The sequence below is a fragment of the Eptesicus fuscus genome, chromosome 23, assembly GCF_027574615.1.
Source record: "Eptesicus fuscus isolate TK198812 chromosome 23, DD_ASM_mEF_20220401, whole genome shotgun sequence".
Classification (NCBI taxonomy): domain Eukaryota; kingdom Metazoa; phylum Chordata; class Mammalia; order Chiroptera; family Vespertilionidae; genus Eptesicus; species Eptesicus fuscus.
Genome location: NC_072495.1, coordinates 5608371 through 5629125, shown reverse-complemented (window position 1 = coordinate 5629125; position 20755 = coordinate 5608371). Strand labels below are relative to the sequence as shown.

The 20755-nt window shown below is 47.1% G+C and overlaps 1 protein-coding gene across 1 annotated transcript in view; it reads right to left on the bottom strand.

Moving 5' to 3' along the window:
* KSR2 (kinase suppressor of ras 2) overlaps positions 1 to 20755 on the bottom strand; it is a 272198-nt gene that overhangs the window by 151292 nt on the left and 100151 nt on the right. Inside the window, exon 4 of the mRNA XM_054712551.1 lies at positions 12070 to 12583. Coding sequence (XP_054568526.1) covers positions 12070 to 12583 — 514 coding nt within the window. The remainder of the gene's footprint in view (positions 1 to 12069; positions 12584 to 20755) is intronic.

Genomic DNA, 20755 nt, shown 5'->3' with positions numbered 1-20755 from the left:
CACTTACTTGTATAGTTTGTGTTTGTCACACCAGCACCAGGTGAGGACAGGAAGGGGCAGGAGAGGACAAGGGACACCACAATCACAGCCTTTGCCTCTCTTCCTTCCTCCCTTCTGTGCGCCCTGAGGAGCAGGTACTAGCCTGAGGGGTGAGGTGGGGCTGCATCCTGGCCGGACAACAGGGGATGGGGCACTGGCACAAACACAACTTACTCCCGGAGGCTGACTCGACTTCAACTGCCCAGGCTCCCTGAATGCCAGCAAACACTGCTTCTAAGTCGGAATTAAATGAGTTCAGCACAGAATTACTTGAGCTGTTTGGGGGCCGAGAGGGCAAATTACTCCCCAATACTTTATTCCTTCTGCACTCACTGAAGAGGTCAGAATGATTTGGAGGCAGGATGGGGAAAGCAGCAGCTCTTCATTATCAAACCAGCTCTTTAAGTCTGCCTCCAAATGCCTGTTACTGATGCAGAAGGAGGATCTGATCTCAGGTTCCAGTCTCACTGATCTATTATTCCTTTTGGAGCTGCAGGTGGAACTCGCTCATGAAGCTGCAAATTCTAACACCGCACCGTTCTCTGAAGGGAACTTTAACTAATTAAGTGGAACTTTTCCTTTACCCTAACCTGTGCCCTGCCTGGAGTTGCATGAGGAGAGGCAAGAGAAGAAGCAAAGGAAACCTGGGGGCAGCTTGCACCCATCTGCCCCTAGGGATTAGCTAAGGGGGGACAGATTCTCAGAGCCTGGGGAGGAGAGGGAGGAGGAGGGTAAGGAGGAAAAGGAGGGAGGGTCTAGAAAAGGAGGAGGGAGAGGAGGGGAGCGGGGCAGCAGGGAAAGAAAACACAGAGAATCTACCTGGTGCCTGCACTTCATTGACACCATTCCAGTTCATGTCTACAGCAACCTTTGAAGCAGCTATTATGCTCAGAGAGGTTAAGTGACTTGCCTAAGGTCACACAGCTGCAGGGATCTGAATCCAGTCAGTCTGACCTCTAAGCCCTGTGTCCTGCAGCAGCTGCCTCCGGACTCACACGGGCATTGGAGTCTGAGGGGCCCCACTATTACCAGTGCTTCCCATCTGGAGAGAGCTTTGCCCTCCAGGGGACGCTGGGCAATGTCAGGAGACATTTCTTTGTTGTCACAACTTGGGGAGGGGGTTGCTATGGCACCTAGTGGGTAGAGGTAAGAGAAGCTGTTAGAGACCCTCCAATGTACAGGGAAGCCCCCACCACAGAGAATTCCGTAACCCCAAATGTCAACAGTGTCGGGGAGAGCACTCAAATCACCCACATGCACCCTGGCTCTGGCGTTCCCCTGGGAATCTAGAAGTTCCAGCCAGCATTCATTTTTTTGCCCAACACCCAGGATTAAAACTCACCTAGTAGTAAGCAGATATTTGGGGAATTCTTGCCTCTCCGCGTTGCCCCTGGATACATAAATTCTCATCTAAATTCACCGTCACACTCACAATTTCACAGTGCAAGAGAGACACAACTTTCTCATTAAGGGGCGCGTTCTAAGTTTCTCTCCACTGAGATCAGCAAGAATCTGGGCTCCCTTGAAATGATGTGTGGCTGTAATTAACATTAATGAAACACTAAGTCGCCCCATGCCAGCTCAGGAGAATCACTGTTGGAGGGTCTATGAGCTACAGACCACCCCATCCTCCTCCAGCCCCCGTGCAAATACAATGCAACAATCAGGAGGACCCTGGAAGGGAACACAATCCCACTTCAGCGGCCAGGGAACACGGAAGGGCCAGAGCTCCAAGAAGGACATGGAGCTCCAAGAAGGATCTGGAGAAATAACAGCTACAAAAACCTGCATTTGGTGGGACGAGCCAGTGTGAGATTTAGTCACTTGCAAAAAAAAGAATCCTGTCATTACAAAAGGAGATCAAGTACAGCACCTTTTGAAAGAAATATACTTTTATAACTTTTAATGCAGTCACTTCCTCTGGGTTAAGAGTATTGTCTAGAGGTGCTGCAAGAATCTTTAATAACTGGGTTATAAAACGGAATAGAAACAGGCTCTTCTCAAGTCACCGGGCATGCACAGAGGTTCATGAGAAGGGCACTTTTTCTAGGACCATTTTCGTGAAATCCAATTGTTTGGGGTCCGTGAAAGTAAAGCTACTGCTCAGCAAACTTCAGTCAAGTCATTCCCGTTGAAATAATTCAGAACTGGACTGATGGGGCATCAAATTAATGTGGCCTTCAGGGCTTTATCGTTGTTCTTGTCCGACTGCCACCCAGGAAGCCTCCACCTTTACCCTCAAGCCCTGGCCCATGAGGTTGGTGGGTGGGTGGCTCTTGGTCAGATGGGGAAACTGAGTCACACATGCCTAGTCAGAATTAAATATGTGAACTTCAACCCTCCAAGCCAGGCTTCCTGCCATGAAGATTAATGAGGTGACAACTGTCAGTGGCCAGGAGGCGGTTAAAACGAAAGAGCCACCCAAACACTGAGACTGTTTTTAGCCTCTTGAATACGTAGGCCAACAGCAGCCCTGGCAAAGCATAGGGTAGTGTGACCACCTCCCTAGAAGAGAGGACGGTCACCCTCCCAACCAGCTGCCCTGCGTGGGCCCAGTGGGCTTTCCATTTTGGTGGACGTCAAGGAAAACATTTATTGAATGGCTGTGCAGGGTTTTACATTTAGTATGCAAAGGTGACCTGTGGCGTAACATCTGGACAGCAGACAAGTTTTATCGGGCTCATATGAGGCTTAAATTTGGATTCGTTGGCAACATTTTTTAAAAATAGAGAAATTCCACACTAAAAATTCCATACTTCTGGCTGCTCTTGATAAACTATAAGTCTGATAGCATCCCCTCTTGAAAGCAAGTTTCTCGCTTTCCCACCATCCCCTCTGCTGGCACGCCCTCCCCTCCCTGACCCTCCCCAGGTACACTCTTCCCTCTCGGCAGGGACAGCCCAGCGGCACCTCCTATGGAAAGCCTCCCCAGGCACTCTGAGGATCGATCTTCAAAAACTGTCCGTGTCCAAACCAACAAAAATCATTATATGAGTATCTGAGACCCAAGCTATCTTTAAGGCCTGCGCTTTCTATTTCAATTTTCTCTTTAAAACATAACATGTTTCGGGGATAGGATTTAGTGTATACCTTTTGTTCCTAATTTTTTTTATTTTAATTTTTTTTCAATTATAGTTTACATTGCATAGTGGTTAGACAATCGTGTACTTTACAAAGTGTCCCCCGATATTCCCAGTCCCCACCTGGCACCATACACAGTTATAACAATACTATTGATCACATTCCCTGTGCTGTACTTTCCAGCCCCGGGACTATTTTGTAACTACCAATCTGTACTTCTCAACCCCTCCACCTTTTCTACCCAGTCCCCCAATCCCCTCCCCTCTGGCAGCCCTCAGTCTGTTGTCTGTGTTTATGAGTCTGTTTTGTTTTTGCTTGTTCTTTCATATTGTTCTTTAGATTCCACATAAACAGGAAATCAGAATGTAAGTCTTTTAAACTCCACCTGGAAGTGAGCAGCAATGCCCCCTCGGGTGCCGAGGACTCAGTACAGGTTCTGACCTACCATTTGCAAATACAAATGGGACTTTTCCTCAATAGCGATGCAATGGGCAATGTAACCTTTCCACTGGGCCCTGAAGAGTCATGAGAGCCGAAGTGGCTTTGCTGCTGGCAGCTACACTACCAGCATCATCTCTTTGGGTCATCAGCAAAAAATAGTCTTGCCCCGCCCCGGCCATGCGGTTCTGGGCTGCTGGGTGCTCCACGATCTACGTCAAACAGGCGGGGGTCTGAAGCACAGGACACCGCAGCGGCGTCAGAGGCACAAGAACATGCCAGGAATAAATGGGAAAATCAGCAGAGACAAGAAACATTTTCAATCCCTTGTAGGGATGGCTGTTTGCAAGTGTTCAGCCCTAGCTTTGATGAGTCACTCATTAGAAGAGAAAAAATATGACCTTTTGTGACTGATTCCAGGAAGACTTGGGGGTGAGTGGTGGGTGGGAGTTTCAAGGAGTCAACAGAGTCAAAGACACTGGGAAGAATGAGGCCTGACTGTTTAGACAGTATGTCCTCAGGGCAAGTGAGAACTATGTTGGGTGAGAAGTAAGAAAACCAGTGAACAAAGATGCCAGGTACAGCTAGCTTAGGCTTTTTCATCCTGGCTACGTCAGTTTACACACACACACACACACACACACACACACACACACACAGAGGAAATAGCCTGCAAAGAGGCATCAACAAAGAAAAATAAACAATTAGCTTACTTTTTCTCTCCCAATCGCCCTCAACAGGAGCCCAATGAAAGAGGGGGAGCTGAGAGAGGGAAAAACACAGAAGAGATGGAGGAGAGGGGGCCAGGGAGCCGATGGGAATCAAGACAGTGTGGCACTGGCATAAAACAGAACAGAATGCAGGTGTGAAATAGGCCCACATAATCATGGCTGATTTATATTTGACAAAGATTCCTCAATGGAGAATAGGTGGTCTCTTCAACAAATGGTGTTGTAACAACTGGATACTCATGTGGAAAATAATGAGGCTTGATCCTTACCTCACACCATATGAAAAAATTAACGTGAGACTGATAATAAACCTATCATAAAAGCTAAAACTGTAATACTTCTAGAAGAAACCAGGAGACTATCTTGGGACTTGCAAAGATTTCTTAGACAGGATATAAAAAGCCTTAAACACAAAAGAAAAGAAGTGATTAACAGGACTCCATTAACACTGAGACTGTCAGCTCTTTGAAAGACAACGATACGCAAGTGATAAGGGAAGCTAAATATCCACAAGACATAATCTGACATAGGGCCTACCACACAGTTAAGAAGAAGATAATCAACCCAATTAAAAATTAGGCAAAAGACTTGAACAGATAGCTGAGAGAGAGAGAGAGAAATGGCCAGTAAATCCACAAAAAGATGTTCAACATCTTTAGTCCTCAGGGAAATGCAGTGATTAATTAAATAATGCAAATTAAAACACAACAAGATACTTCTTCATACCTACTAGAATAAATAAAGTTAGAAACCTGACAATATCAAGCGATGACAAGGATGCAGTGCAGGGTTCCTCAACCTTGGCACTCCTCATATTTGGGCTGGATAATTCTTTCCGGAGGGTGAGAGGGGGCTGCTGCATACACTGTAGAATGTTTTATCAGCATCCTTGGTCTCCACCCCGGTGATAGATGCTAGCAGCACTCGCCTGTACCCACCCCCCCCAAAATTATGGCAACCAAAAACAAGTCTCCAGACGTTGCCACATGTCCTGTGGGGACAAAACTGCTCCATGCTGACAACCACCGACTTCTCACACATTGCTGGTGGGGATGTGACAGTACTACCACTCTGGAAACAGTATAATGATTTATTATAAAGGTAAACAAATAATCTGGCCAGTATGGCTCAGTGATTGAGTGTTCACCTATGAACCAGGAGGTCATGGTTTGATTCCAGTCAGGGCACATGCCAGGATTGCGGACTCCATCCCCAGTGTGGGGCGTGCAGGAGGCAGTCAATCAATGATTCTCTCTCATCATTGATGTTTCTATCTCCCTCTCTCCTCTCCCTTTCTTTCTAAAATCAATAAAAATATATATTTTTAAAATAATAAAGTTAAACAAATATGCTATGACCTAGGAATTCTACTGCTAGGTATTTACCCAAGAGAAAGGAAAACATTTGTACATAAAAAATAAGTAAATAAAGCCCTGTATAGAATGTTCATAGCAGATTTCATCCCAAGAGCCCCAAACTGGAAAGACTCTAAAATACCCATCAATGGAAGTGTAGTGAGCCCTAACCCTAGCACTTGTGAATGTGGCCTTATTTAGAAACAGGGTGTTTGCAGATGTGATCAGTTAAGCTAAGGTCATAATGGATTAGAGTGAGCTCTAACTCTAATGGCTGGTGTCCTTATAAGAAGAGGAGAGGACATACAGAGGGAAGAAGGCCCAGTGTAGACAGAGGCAGGGACTGGAATGATGCGGCTACGAGCCCAAAACACCAAGGACTGCCCTGAGTCCCCAGAAGCTAGAAAAGGCAAGAAAGAATTCTCTATCTTGAGAAAGCAAGGCCCAGTTAACCCCTTGATTTTGGACTTCTAGCCTCCAGAACATGAGAATACATTTCTGTTGTTTTAAGCTACTACGTTCGTGGTACTTTGCTGTAGCAGTCCTAAGAAACGAACACAGTAAGGAAGGAATAAATAAACTATTGTGTACTCACACAATGCAATATCAGTAACACATAGTAACAAAGTAATACAAAAGAATGAACCACTAATCTATACAACATGGATTAATCTCAAAAACATCATGTTAAGTGAAATAAGCCAATCACAAGTGTGTATAATGCATGATTCCATATACAGGATGTTCTATAAGAGGCCTAAGCTATGGGATAAAAATCAGAATTGTGGTTGCCTTCAAGGGGGGGTGGGGGGGATATGATGGTAAAGGAGGCATGATGGAATTTTCCAGAGTGAATGAGAAATGTTCTATACCTTTTTTTTCTTTTCTTTGTTAATTCTCGCCCAAGGATATTTTTTCTATTGATTTTTTTTTTTAGAGTAGAAAAGAGGAAGAAGAAGGGGAAACACTGATGTGAGAGAGAGACATCGATTGGCTGCCGCCAGCAGGCGCCCCAACCAGGCCGGTTGAACCCACAACCCTTTGGTGGGTGGGCCAACACTCTAATCACTGATCCATACCAGCCAGAACGATGTTTTATATGTTGACTGGGGTGGTGGGTACCTGGGGATATATGTTTATCAAAATTCAATGAATTTAAAGTCTGTTTTTTATTGTATTATATTAATAATCACTTTTAAAAATTGCCAATAAAGAGGCTAAAGGGAAGAGAGAGGATAGTTGGGAAGCATGTGACCTGCTCACAGTGACAAGAGACAGATGAGGAAAAAGGAGGGAGAAGGCAAAGGGGTCATGTGAGAAAAAGACCCACTTTGTCCCACCTGCAGGAAGCTCCATCATTTTGCTACACCTGCACTCACCACGGTTAAGTAAACTCACTAATTCTTCACTGGAGGCCAAGTGCAGAGCTGCTCGCAGCAAATTGGCCCAGGCAGACATCCCAGCTGCTGTCCATTATAACCTGGGACGGAACATTAACTTCTGAGAGAGCCTCTGGCTCCCTGTGAGCCCCTCGCCTCCCACACTTCGGAAATATTCTTGAAAACCTAAATGGATAACTGAGAAAAACTCAGAACACAGTGCCTGGTGAGCAACCCAAGGCCCCCCAGGGCCGTGTAACACTCCGAGCGTGGAGAATGGCCCCGAGGTCCAGACAGCACCGAGCTCTCAGTTCATGGGATGCTGGGTCCCTAGCCCAGGAGCTGCAGACACAGGAGGTCTCAGGTAGGAAGTAGGGGCCTGAGGCCAAGTCATCTATGCTGCCTTCCCCCACAGCCAAACCATGACAAAAGGGTCACAGCAAATGTGGGGAGGGGCCAAAACCATTAGCTTTGGCACCAGACAGTCCAGAGCTCAGGGGTCAAGACTGCTCCCTACATCATTTCCAAGTGGGAAAAATGCTAACTGGTGCTAAGAGATGCAGGAATGCAAGGAACTGGTGCTCAAAAAATGCTGGCTTCCTTCTGTGAAATGCAGGCAACACCACCTTGATGTTGAGTTGGAAACTTTACGTTTCACGTGAATTATATTCCTTGCTCACAAAGAAGTTCCCTACGGGAGACTTTGTCTTCGCAACAGCCCTTGAAGGAGGGTGTTGCTGCTCTGCCGGTCCCCGGAACTCCGCGAGCAAGGGGAAGAGCCCCCATCGCGGGCAGACCTCTTGCAGCAGCTCCAGGAAGGGGCCCCACACATTCACAGTCTGGGCTGCGCCTGCCAGGGCTGAACACTGCTTGCATAAAGTGTGATGTGATGTTAACATTTGAATTCTGAGAGAGGACAATTCTAAGAGATTTGTCCAAAAGCACAGTAAGGAACGCTTCCTGTCACCAGCCAGGTGCTTCCACATGTCCCTGCCCAGCAGGTCTTCAGCCGGGACACTGTCTCTTGCCACCATCCCTGCTCTACATGAGCGTACCTGGACATGGGCCCTCCCTGTGTAGCTTCTTTCACTTTCACTCTGTAATAGAGAGAGAACTAGACTGATAGCCTGGCGGGGGGTAGGGGGGCGGACAGGAGGGAAAGGTGGTTTCTAATGCTGAGGTGGAGAATCATTCATTCATTCACTCACTCATTCCTCCAGCAAACATTCACTGAGCCTTCAACTATGTACCCAGAGCTGTTAAGCACACAAGTGACAGAGAAGAATAAGACGGCATTCCTACCCTCAAAGAACTCACAACCCAGGAACACAGTAGGGACTCAAAACCTGCTGGATGCACAAGTGACAGGCACAACCACCACAGAAACTGCCTGGGGTACATAGTCTTTTAAGTCCTGCCACTGGGTCAGATCTGTATTGCATTTGCCACCCACCGATCAGCTAAGGACAGGATTCCTCAAGCATTTTCTGAAAGGGCCAGGTAGTGAATCCTTTAGGCTCTACCAAGCATAGTCTCAGTTGCAAAGGTAGCAAGAGACATTCAGTCCATGAGCAAGTGTCACTGTTCCAATAAAACTTTATTTACAAAAACAGGTGGTGGACCGGATTTGGGAAGATGTGATCCTAAGTGAGTTATATAACTTGGTTTCTTCACTACAGCAGAGAGATGGTGATACCAGCTACTTCGTGAGGTTGTAGAAACTGATACTACATATAAAGTGCTTGGTACCATGCCCATAGCATGGTAAGGACTCAATAAACGTTGGCTGTTTCTACCGTTTTTATTCGTTGCACCACAGTATGGTAACAGAAATATGGAGGCAGAGTTGGAAAGAAGTGGAGGGTCAGTTTGGTGTGAGGAAAACCATAGCCATTTAACTGAGAGCCTCTCTAAGGTTAGCCATCAGATCAAGGACAAGGACAAAGCCTTCCTAACTGCCCCCCAGGGCTGTTGCTGTCCAAAAAGCTCTCCCTCCAAAGATAGGGAAATTCTCAAGTCCTCAAATTCTCAAGTTCTACAAAACAGAGGGTGTAAGGAAATGAGTCTGTACCTTCCCTGGGCAAAGAACACGTTTCTTAGATAGTCCCCCATCATATTCACTGAAAACAAAATGTTAAGCCTCAACACCTTGGGAAGTGAAACCCAAGCTGGTGCCAACCTCAGGTGACACCCGACACAGGTCCCCGTCCACCCCGGCTGCTCCCCGCCCGGCTCAGTGGTTAAAGCCCAGGTTGGTGCAGGCATCTTCTCCCCCTGGGCCTGCGGCAGCAGCCCGCCCCTGAAAGGTCCTCTCTCCAATGTACAAAGTGTGACCCTGAGACCCGAGCAGGGCTGGAAGATACGCCCGCCCGGTGACTACTTCCTGAAAACCTTTAGGCCCCTAGAAAATTCACCTCGCCTGCTCCCCTCACAGCTCCTGGGAGCCCTGCCATGGTGGAAGGGCCGAGGAGGGAGGCCTGGAGAGTTGTTACTAGTTTTATTCTTCCTCTATTCATTCAAGTTGACAAATGCCTCCAGCCTGAGGGGAGCAGGAGGGGGAGGGAGGTGAGCTGGAGAGCTCTCGGCAGCCACCAGACATCCCCGGGCCACACTCATGTTAAATTGCAGAGTCCCCACAGGCCCTCGCCCACCAGCTGTAGGTCAGGAGGCCATGGGAGGTGACGCAGGCAGGGAAAAGAGCAGCCCTGGAAAGTGCCATCCTTCCCGCCAGCAGCAGATGGCAGAGCCCCCACTGACTTCTGCTTGCTGTGCCGCCAAAGCCACACTCTCCTGCGTCCTGGGAGGCAGTACTGCATACTTGGAAGAATTAATTAATAGGAAACGGGAACAAAAGGGCTCAGAGCAACTGGACTGAGGCCTTAAGGCTAAAATGACACGTGACACGTCACGAGAGCCCTTCCTGAGGCCCCTGCTGACGGACTTCAGGATGAACTCCCAACCGCCCACAGCTCCTCCTCTGCACCCTCACTACTCCACAAGCACGCACAGGCTCCACGTCGAGCCCTGGGCCATTTTCAGTACCCAGCCTGCTGTTCTCCTGCCCCCACACTCTCCCCTCTCTCTTCACCCGGCCAACCCCACCCACTCTGCAGGTCCCTCCTTAGGTCCAGTGTTGGCAAACTACAGCAGCCCAAAGGCCAAATCAGCCCACCACGTTTTTATAAATAAAGATTTCCTGGAGGAGCTTTGGCCAGTGTGGCTCAGTTGGTTGGGCATTGTCCCATGCACCGAAAGGTTGCTGGTTCGATTCCAGGTCAGGGCACATGCCCGAGTTTGGGGCTTGATCTCTGGCAGAGGTGTGTAGGAGGCAGCCGATCCATCGGTGTTTCTCTCTCTCCCCTTCTGCCTTCCTCTCTCTAAAAATCAATAAAACTATTTTTTTTTAGAGGATGTATTGGAAGACCACTGTGCCCATTCATTTGCTTATCACTTATGGCTGGTTTCACCTACAACCTCAGGGCTGGGTGGATGCAAGAGAGGCCGCAGGATGGCAGACCCCAGGGCTCTTTACTCCCTGGCTTCTTACAGGACACGTTTTCTGACCCCTGTCTTAGAGGACAGTTCCTCCAGGAAGCTGTCCCCGGCTCCCTGGGATGTTTTAGGTGATCCTCATCAGGCTCCTGCAGCCCTAGCCTTACTTTCTCTGCTCCAGGCCTTTCCCCACTGAGCTATAAACTGATGTTTTCAGCCCGACTCCTCTGAACCCTGAACTCCAGGCCCCTCACACAGACCCTGCACGTCAAAGCACTGAAAAACAAGTTTGCAGAATGAACCAAGCCAGTGAGTGTTTTGCTGCTGGGCTGCAGAGCCTAATAAAACCACTAAACAGGGCACAACTCCTTCAGGCAGCTGACACCTCAGGGGGGAGTCTGCACAGCAGCTTTGTGTCTCTGGGACAGAGAGCAGGGAAGGCCCAAGAATGAGCCCGCCCAGCGAACAAAGGAGCCTCAAATTTGTCCTGGAGGAGTAACTGCTCCCAGACCAAACGCAGGGGAGAAGAGAGGAGAGTTTCACTGACAGATGGGGCTCAGACTCTCCCAAATTGGGACTCGGACTCTCAATCTTATTGATGCTTCCAAGGTAGACCCCACCACCCTCCTTGTCCTGCTCCACACACCTTACTGTTCTAGTCTCCTGACTTAGCATTCTTTCCTTCTCCATTGTAAGCTCCCGGGAAGCCAGTCATTTGCTCGCCAGAGAATCCCTGTAGGACTTGGTAAAAATGTATGATGAATGAATGAATGAATGAATGAATGAGACTCAATCATCAAATCCTTCAGTTGGGCATAATGTGTTACAGAGAGCCCGACTTCACTCTGGGGTGGGCCTAGGACCTGCCCTTGCCCCAGTAGGGAACCTAGAGGTGCCCTATTTAACAACAATCAATCATGACTGTCTTGACGTCTGCCATGCTGAGGCCACACACTTGGCTTTGAATTGTTTCCTCATTTCGGCCTCCAGTTTCTGGAGGCATTTCTGAGGTCTCAGCTGTCCCCAATCTTGCTCCTGTCCTGTCTTGGTTTTCAAAGGCCTCACGTACTGCCCGTCTCCGTGTGACTGCTCCTCCCCATGCTGATATCATGCCCTCATCCCGGTTCCCATTATCTTAAATCAAAGTGCTGGGCAGCTGCCCCGATGACTCAAGCCACTGTCAGGAGCCAATGCACAGTGGAGAGGTTGGCCCTGGGAGGAATGTTTCTATCTCCCCATTTATCACACTAAGAAGTTCATTTCAAATTCTATCAAATAAGTCAAAAATCAAGACAGAGAACAGTGCCTTCTCTTTGTCTTTTCCAGAAGTGGCACCACCCTCTATAGCGAATAGATTTTGAGCATTTAATCTGGCAACCAAGTGACACTGACTCCCAGAAGGCTGGACCTTTCATTCAACTGGAGGAGGGAAACACAAGTCTATTCAGGCTTCCCTGAGCTGGGCGGGTCTTGGGCCTCAAGACAGGCAGCCCCCCACCTCCCCGCTCCCGCAGCCCCGGGCTCAGCTGCCCCAGGGCACCCCCATGCACTCACTTGGGCGTGTGGGCCTCGTCCACTCGGTGGCCCAGCTGGAATTCGTGGGACTTGCTCCGATGCAGGGCCGTGAACCCCGGGAGCAAGTGGATCAGCTTCCGGGAGGAGGGCGGTGGGGTCCCTGGGGGCTTCAGCTTATTCTTCCTCCTCATGGGCGGCGTGCCTGGAGGGGTCACGGTGGTGACGATATTAGGGGTGCGTGGCGGGGTGCGGACTGCATGCCGCTGCCGGGGCGACGGGGGCAGGGAACGGTGGCCTGAATCCAGGGGCGGTGGTGGGCACAGGCCCGGGTAGGCGTCCACGGTGAGCTTGTCCACTTGGGTATACACAGGGGCTCCAGGGGTGGGGCTGGCGTGACAGTAGAGCTGGGCGCACTTGGACTGCACCCTGGGGCTCTGGGAGAGGTGGGGGCGGATCCATGGCGTCGGCTCCGGGGCACACACTGGGCTGTTCTCCTTCCCCGTCTCCGTGGTGGGCCACTGGATGGTCCAGTCTTGTTTGGAAAGGTTGCCACCTGAGTTGTAACAAAGGAGCAGAGAACAAAACAGGTGTGTTACACTGTCTGTACTTATGCACATGTGCACATTACATGTATACACTACACATGTGACTGCATATGCACACTACACTGTATTTGCTCAAGGGATACAAGCTTATTGTCCATTTAACATATGTAAAACTGTTTAAGAAAGTACAAATATTTATTAAGTTATCTTCATCATATACTGCATTCCAAGGCCACAAAGAAGCAACCTGGACATTGTCACTAACTATAGCTCTCGCCCTCCCTGGGTGAAATGGAAAGAATGTGTGATAGGGACTCAGAGAGATCTGGCTTAGAACTCTGGCTCCAACAATGACCAGTTCTGTGGCCTGGGGCAAGTTACTTGACCTCTCTGAGCCTCGGTTTTGATGTCTGTAAAATGAGAATGATTACGACTCCCTTGGAGGGTGCAATGAGGGTCAAATGCATTCACTCACTCACCCAAGTGTTTCATAGATATCTGAACCCCTCTCAGGTACCAGACATTATTCTAGGAACCGAGATAGAGCAATGAATAAAAAAGACCAAAGCTCCTGTCCTTGCAGAACTCGCATACTTTGTGGAGGAACAGGGAAGAAAGGGGGATAAACAAATAAATGACACAGGTAAAATGTTATCTATAAGATGCCATGTACAATACATTACCTGTGATTGTCAGTGATAATAAGTGCAATAGTGGGAAAGAAAGCAGGGCTTGGAACACACAAAAAAACCAATGCTGGGGAGTCCCTTCAGTCAGCAGAGAATGAGGAAGTGACAGTGGGCATCTGAGCAAATATCAGAGTGAAGTAAGGAGCACACAATGAAATAGAGTGAGTGAAGCCGTCAGCTCAGAGCCTGGACCAGCACGATGATGCAGACAAGCAGGCAGGTGACTGAGGACGCTGGAGACATCTATTCTGGGTGCCTGGGATGCATCCAATTTGCTCCCCAGGCATTCACTGTGCTTACCTTACCTGTCCTGTAAAGTAGGTGCTATTGATTCATTTTATAAATGAGTTGTGAATGAGTGACAGGACTTGGCTAAAATCCCTTCCAGGGTAGTCACCTAGAGGTAAGCTGGGCCCACTGCCCCCCTTCGCCTACAGTTCTTCACACACACACCCCTCCACTATATTCAAGGAAGCACCAAGTTGCCCCCGAAAGTATCCCTGTCCTGAAGTTGTTTCAAATTAACTTGCCCCCGCCCTAGCCTGTTTGGTTCAATGGATAGAACATCCGTCTGTGGGCTGAAAGGTCCCGGGTGCGATTCCTGTCAAGGGCACATGACCAAGTTGCGGGCTTGGTCCCCAGTAGGGGACATGCAGGAGGCAGCCGATCAATGATTCTCACTCATCACTGATGTATGTCTCTCTCTCTCTCTCTCTCTCTCTCTCTCTCTCTCTCTCTTCCTCTCTGAAATCAATAAAAATACATTTTTTTAAAATTAACTTGCCCTGATGAACAGAGAGGAAGAAAGGCTTTACCCCTGTCCAGTTCTCATCACCATCAAATCCTCGCCTCTCCATGCCTCCATTTCAAAATCAGAAGTTTGGGGATGAAGAGGCAAAGAACCTCATTTCATCGTCCCACTGCCAGCTGCTCCCGGGGCGGGGCCTCCACTCCTCCCTTGGAAGGCTGCTGCGATGGGCTGCATTATATCAACTCTTCCCCTGCTGCTTTGATCCCCTTTTTAATAGAGTCTCAGGGAAAAGGGTAATTTTTCATTTTAAATAGGGGAGGTGTGTACCAAGGTGCTTGGAGGGTTATTCATCGCAACCCTTGCTATCTTGTCATCCATTTCTGGAAAACCATTTTATTTCAAGTCTTGAGCTGGGCGGGGAGAAGGGAATAGGTTTTAAGGCATGAAAGGTCTGGGGATTGATTGAAGACATTTCAAGATGCAGGGGGTTTTCTTTTGATATTCTCTAGTAAGGAACTAAGAAATAAAAGACATTTATTTTCGAGGGAGGAAATGATTTCAAAAAGTCTAGGCAAGTGTCTAACTTCTTCATCCTTCCCATTAAAATGCTATAAACAAGCCAACGCACGACTCAGAATGCGTCTGAATTTCAGAGCCAGCCTCGGATGACATGCGCGTTAGCCCTTCAAAGACAGAACCGGCAGAGACCACTGTTCAGAATCGCCACTGCTTGCAACTTCTGTGAATATTTCAAAGTGCTTGTTAGTTTAATCCTCCAAGCTTTCCAGAGAGAATTAGGTGCTGGTTGAATATATTAGACTGAAGTTACTAATGAAACAAAAAAAGTAAGTTTTTACTTTAATCCTCATAACTTTGTAGTAAGAAATGGAACTTTTAGATGCTGGTTGATAATGTTTAAATAGAGTCACTGGTTATGCAAAAAAATCGTAGTAAGAACAATTATTATTAATGTAAATAATAGTTACTGTTTACTGAGCATTTACTATGTACCAGATAGTCTTCTAAGTATTTTATTTTATTTTTTTAAATAAATCTTTATTGTTCAGATTATTACAGTTGTTCCTCTTTTTTCCCCCATGGCTCCCCTCCACCTGGTTCCCACCCCACCCTCTGCCCTTATCCCACCCCCACCACTGTCCTCATCCATAGGTGTACGATTTTTGTCCAGTCTCTTCCCACACCCCTTTCCCTCTGAGAATTGTCAGTCCACTCCCTTTCTATGCCCCTGATTCTATTATATTCACCAGTTTATTCTGTTCATCAGATTTTTTATTCACTTGATTTTTAGATTCACTTGTTGATAGATATGTATTTGTTGTTCATAATTTTTATCTTTACCTTTTTCTTCTTCTTCCTCTTCTTAAAGAATACCTTTCAGCATTTCATATAATACTAGTTTGGTGGTGATGAACTCCTTTAGCTTTTTCTTATCTGTGAAGCTCTTTATCTGACCTTCAATTCTGAATGATAGCTTTGCTGGGTAGAGTAATCTTGGTTGTAGGTTCTTGCTATTCATCACTTTGAATATTTCTTGCCACTCCCTTCTGGCCTGCATAGTTTCTGTTGAGAAATCAGCTGACAGTAATATGGGTGTTCCCTTGTAGGTAATTAACTGTTTTTTTCTTGCTACTTTTAATATTCTCTCTTTGTCTTTTACTCTTGGCATTTTAATTATGATGTGTCTTGGTGTGGGCCTCTTTGGGTTCTTTTTGTTTGGGGTTCTCTGCGCTTCCTGGACTTGTAAGTCTATTTCTTTCACCAGGTGGGGGAAGTTTTCTGTCATTATTTCTTCAAATAGGTTTTCAATATCTTGCTCTCTCTCTTCTTCTGGCACCCCCATAATTCGGATGTTGGTACGCTTGAAGTTGTCCCAGAGGCTCCTTACACTATCTTCATATTTTGAATTTTTTCTTTTTGCTTTTCTGGTTGGGTGTTTTTTTGCTTCTTCATATTTCAAATCTTTGACTTGATTCTTATGATCCTCTAGTCTGCTGTTGGATCTCTATATATTATTTTTTATTTCAGTCAGTGTATGCTTAATTTCTAGTTGGTCCTTTTTCATATTCTCGAGAGACTCACTAAATTTATCGGCGGTTTCTAGAAAATTCTTGAAAAACCTTATAACCGTGGTTTTGAACTCTATATCCAGTCATTTGCTTCCCTCCATTTCTGTCATTTGTGACCTGTTTCTTTGTCTCCGCATTTTGGCTGCTTCCCTGTGTTGACAGCGTGGTTTTGTATGCTAGGTGTCCTATAGGTGGCTCAGCCTCCCCAGTTACCTGAGGTGGACACTCTTGTGCACCCCTTTGTGGGCTGTGTGCATAGCCTCTAGGCCAATTGGCTATGAGAATCAGCTGTGTCTATGAACTTCTGTGCTGGAGACACCCTTATGGGACAAGACTTGCTTCAGTGGGGCTTTGGTGCTCACTGAGTCTGCCCCCTGAGTGTGTCCCTTATGGATCTGAGGAGTTGTAATCTGGATGGTCCCACTCTGACCACTGGGTCCACTGGCTCTTGGGTCTCTAAGGAGGTGCTAATTTAGCCTCTGCCTGAGGCCACCCAGCAGGAACTACGGAGAGATCTGCAGATTCCTCTTCTTTGTTTGGGGTTTGGAGGTGCCCAGATGAGGTCTAGCTGTGAAGCAATGCAAGCTGCTGTGGGGTCTTGGGCCTTCTTTTGGATGTTCTGGGTCTCTCTGACCCAGCTGCAGTTTGTTAGGTAATTTTAGATTGCAAAGGGCCAAGCCATACATATGCAAAAGCCTCTGTGCACAGCTGGAGTGGGGCGGTGTCTCAGGGAATCCACAGGGCGTAGCAAACAGCTATGGCTGATCCTCAGCACTGCTCTAAGAGGCACCTCTGAGAGAAAGCCGCCCTCGAGTTCCGCCCGATGCCAAACAGTCCAGTTTCTCCCCATATGAGTCTGGGTCCCCAGAGTCTCGCCTGGAACTGGAGTTCAAAGCAGTCAGGAGCTTGTGTCTCCCTCCGGATTGAAAAAAAACAACAGCATACTCAGTTGCCAGCCCTTTCCGCGCTCGTGCCTCCGTAGCTCTGCACTTTACTTCTGCACCTCCTCTGAGTCTCAGTGTGCTTTTCTCTTTCCTTCTAGTTGTAGAATTTCCACTCAGCCAGCCTTCCTGTGGGTCTGGATGATGTCCGTTTTGTCTTTTGGTTGTAGTTTTGAAGTGGTTGTGCGAGGCAGCAATTTCAGGTGTTTACCTATGCCGCCATCTTGGTTTCTCCCTAAGTATTTTATATGCATCACTTTACATTATCCTCCTGAAACCCTATGAAGAAAATTCTGCTACCATCTCCATTTTTCAGTGGAGGAAACAAAGGATTGCCTAAGACACTGAATTGCCCAAAATCACACAGCAGGTAAGAGTATGGCTTCCAATCCAGGCGTGTACCCCTCACCACCACGGCTCTCTCGAGAGCCCCCACACCTCCCTCAGAAAGCCCTAGAAAGTCTGAACACTTTCCCACAGACCTTCAGATCACCGACAGAAACAACGCCTTCTGACCCTCCAAAAGTCAACTATGACACTGGTTTCAGCCATAATCCCTGCAAGGGTAAAATCTGAAATCCAGGAAGAATTTTCAAGTTTCTAGTGTGCATAATTGCAAAAAGAAGTAAGTATGGACAGATGAAAAAAACACAGTTGTCAAATCAATTCAACATTGTCAAGAATCTAAACCTAAGACCTCATGAATGAGCTTGGCATCCAGCCAAACCGTGGATCCCGCTGGGCATTGTCCCTCCCCCAGCATGTCCCCAAGTCAAACTAAGCAAGTGTACTGACCCCAGTCTTTGCAGGTCAGTCATCTGGGAGATGGGATGGGGCAGAGACCTTGGGTTCTGACCTGGTAATGCTTCCCAGGGTCCTGCTCTACAAAGCATTTGCGATTTTACTCTATACTCTAAAATTATGAACAACAAATACATATCTATCAACAAGTGAATCTAAAAATCAAGTGAATAAAAAATCTGATCTGGCCTGATTAACCTTTAGTCACTAACTTCAGGATTGGTAGCTTTTCTGTTTTAACAAAGCTCTTTTTTTTCTAATTTACTTTTTATTGAGATGAAATCCACATTAACCATTTTAAAGTGTTGAATTCAGTGGCATTTAGTACTTTTACAATGCTGTCTCTATCAATTTCAAAATATTTTCATCAATCCCCAAAGAAAAGACCACACCTACTAAGCATTCATTCCCCATTCCCTCTTTCTCCCAGCAACCACTAACCTGTTTCCCATCTCTATGGATTTACCTACTCTGGATAGTTCATACAAGTGGAATCATACAATACGTGGTCTTTCGTGATGGCTTCTTTTTAAAAAAATATATATATGTTTTTACTTATTTGAGAGGGGAGGGAGAGGGAGAGAGAGAGATAGAAACATCTATGAGAGAGAGACATCCATCAGCTGCCTCCCACATGCCCCCTACTAGGGATTGAGCCCTCAATCCAGGCATGTGCCCTGACTGGGATTTGAACAGGGACCTCTTGACTCATGGATTGACACTCAACCACTGAGCCATGCTGGCTGGCTGACTGGCTTCTTTCACCTTGCAAAGTGTTTTCAAGGTTCATCCATGTTACATCATGGATCAGAATCTCGTTCCTTTTTATGGCTGAGTAATATTCCATGATATGGTTAGATCACATGTTGTGTACCCATTCATCAGCTCATGGACATTTCGGTTGTTCCCACCTTTTGGCTATTAAGAACATTTGCATACAATTATTTGTTTGAACAACTGTTTTTTTATTATTTGGGGTGTATACCTAGAAGTGGACTTGCTGGACCACATATTCATTCATGTTTAACTTTCTGAGAAACCACCAAACTGTTTCCCACTGTGGCTGAGCCATTCTACACTCCCACCAGCACTGCACTCCATCCAGACCAAGGGTCCCAAAAGAAAACCCACCCCATCGCTTAGGGATGAGGCCAATGTTATGTGGACAATGTGAGGGGAATCCACGGGGGGTGTTTTCTGTCCTTTCTCTCACCATTTCACCCCAAGGACAGGATCAGTCACTCAGACTGTGCATCGGGACAGAAAGCTAAACTCCAATGGAACCCCTCCCCTCATCTTTTGGGCCAGAAGAACAGAAGAGGGGACCAGAGAATGGGGAAAATACCCCCTAAAGAAAAGAGCTGGAGAAGGGGGTCCCTAATTCTGTGTGTGACATGATACACTTGCTTTGAACAAACCCAAAGAAGCACACGAAAATTGTGAAAAATAACCTGGCCCCAGACTGCCTCCCACAGAAGGCAAAACAGATGTGCAGTCTGACCTAACCAGATTGGTGGCTTCAAAAATCAAAACGAACAAGCAAAAATCGATATTCTCCCAAGGAGACCCAGAATCCCGCAACCAATATTCCAAATGTCCAGGAGATACTCCAAAACCACCGTCACGTTCTATGACACCCATAATATAAAGGAAGAAGAGTGAAAACTCAGACCAAAGTAGGCTCTTAGTAAATGGTAACATTATCTTTGCTCTACTTACTCTGAGAGTTAAAAAGGAAATAATGTCTGATGGATTGCTTCTCCCCAGGGAGAGAAGTGTTCCAACCACACGAGACACACGGGAGGCCCAGGTCTTCCTGAACACCAACCACAATGCCCACGTCTTCATACAGAGCACAGTGTGAAAACCCAGCGGCCCCCGCCCTCCGCCCGCCCAAGTCTCTATACTAAGGCTGATTGTAATGATATAAAATAGCAAATAAGATTAGGAAACCAAAATAAATGGGCTTTCATTATGTACATCAGCTCTGGGCTCAACCATCCAGCATCCTTCCCTAACCAACTGCTTGTTATTCTCCGTCACTGCCTTCCCACGTAGCAAAGTTAAAATGTGTATTCACCTGGTTTTTTCCATTTATTGTTGCTCTCCTCCCCTCCCTATCGACTGCAAGGTCTGAGTGGCTCACACCGGTCTTGTCCAGCCTGGGCTCTATAGCACATGTAGATGCCTGGCACTGAGTGGGCACCCAAAGATGTTGGAATGAACGAAGAAATGAATGAATGAGAGAAAGGAAGCCAAGCGATCAGTTCATTAGTCAAAGTAAAGTGCAAAGATCATTTAGGAATGGGAGGGTAAGCAAACCACAAGGGTAGGCATAGCAGGAGCTTTCTGGTGAGCAGAACTACCAGACTTCACCAGAGCAGACTAATGAGAAAGAGTGCGATCTCCCCAGATCTTCATGGAAAGGTTTGGACAACTACCTGCCTAGACATGTGAAATGAGGAGAAATGATGGCAGAAGATTCTTGAAACATCTGTCAGCTTTGTAATCACCTCTGTGAAAGGAGCCATTTTAAAGAACAATGTCCCGGTAGTTCACCAACTTCAGAAGTCAGACCCTCCCTATAGGATGAAACTGGGAAAGAGAAGTCTTGGGAAGAGATTGAGAACAGACAGCTTTCTTTCTGCTGGAAGCTCTAGACCAAGGGATCTCCGAGTTGAGCACGTCCCTACATTCCCCGCCCCCGCCCCCCCCCCACCACCACCTCTCAAACGAACAAACAAACAACAAATAAATGGTCAAGACCCCCACCGCAGTCTGTCCCATTACACCTCCCAGATGACTGTACCGTGATGCAAAGTTGTGTCTCCCTAATAAACTCTTCCCTGTTTCTGTATGGAACAGAATCGCCTTTTCCAGATTTCTCTCAACGCTTCTCGCCAACCCCAAA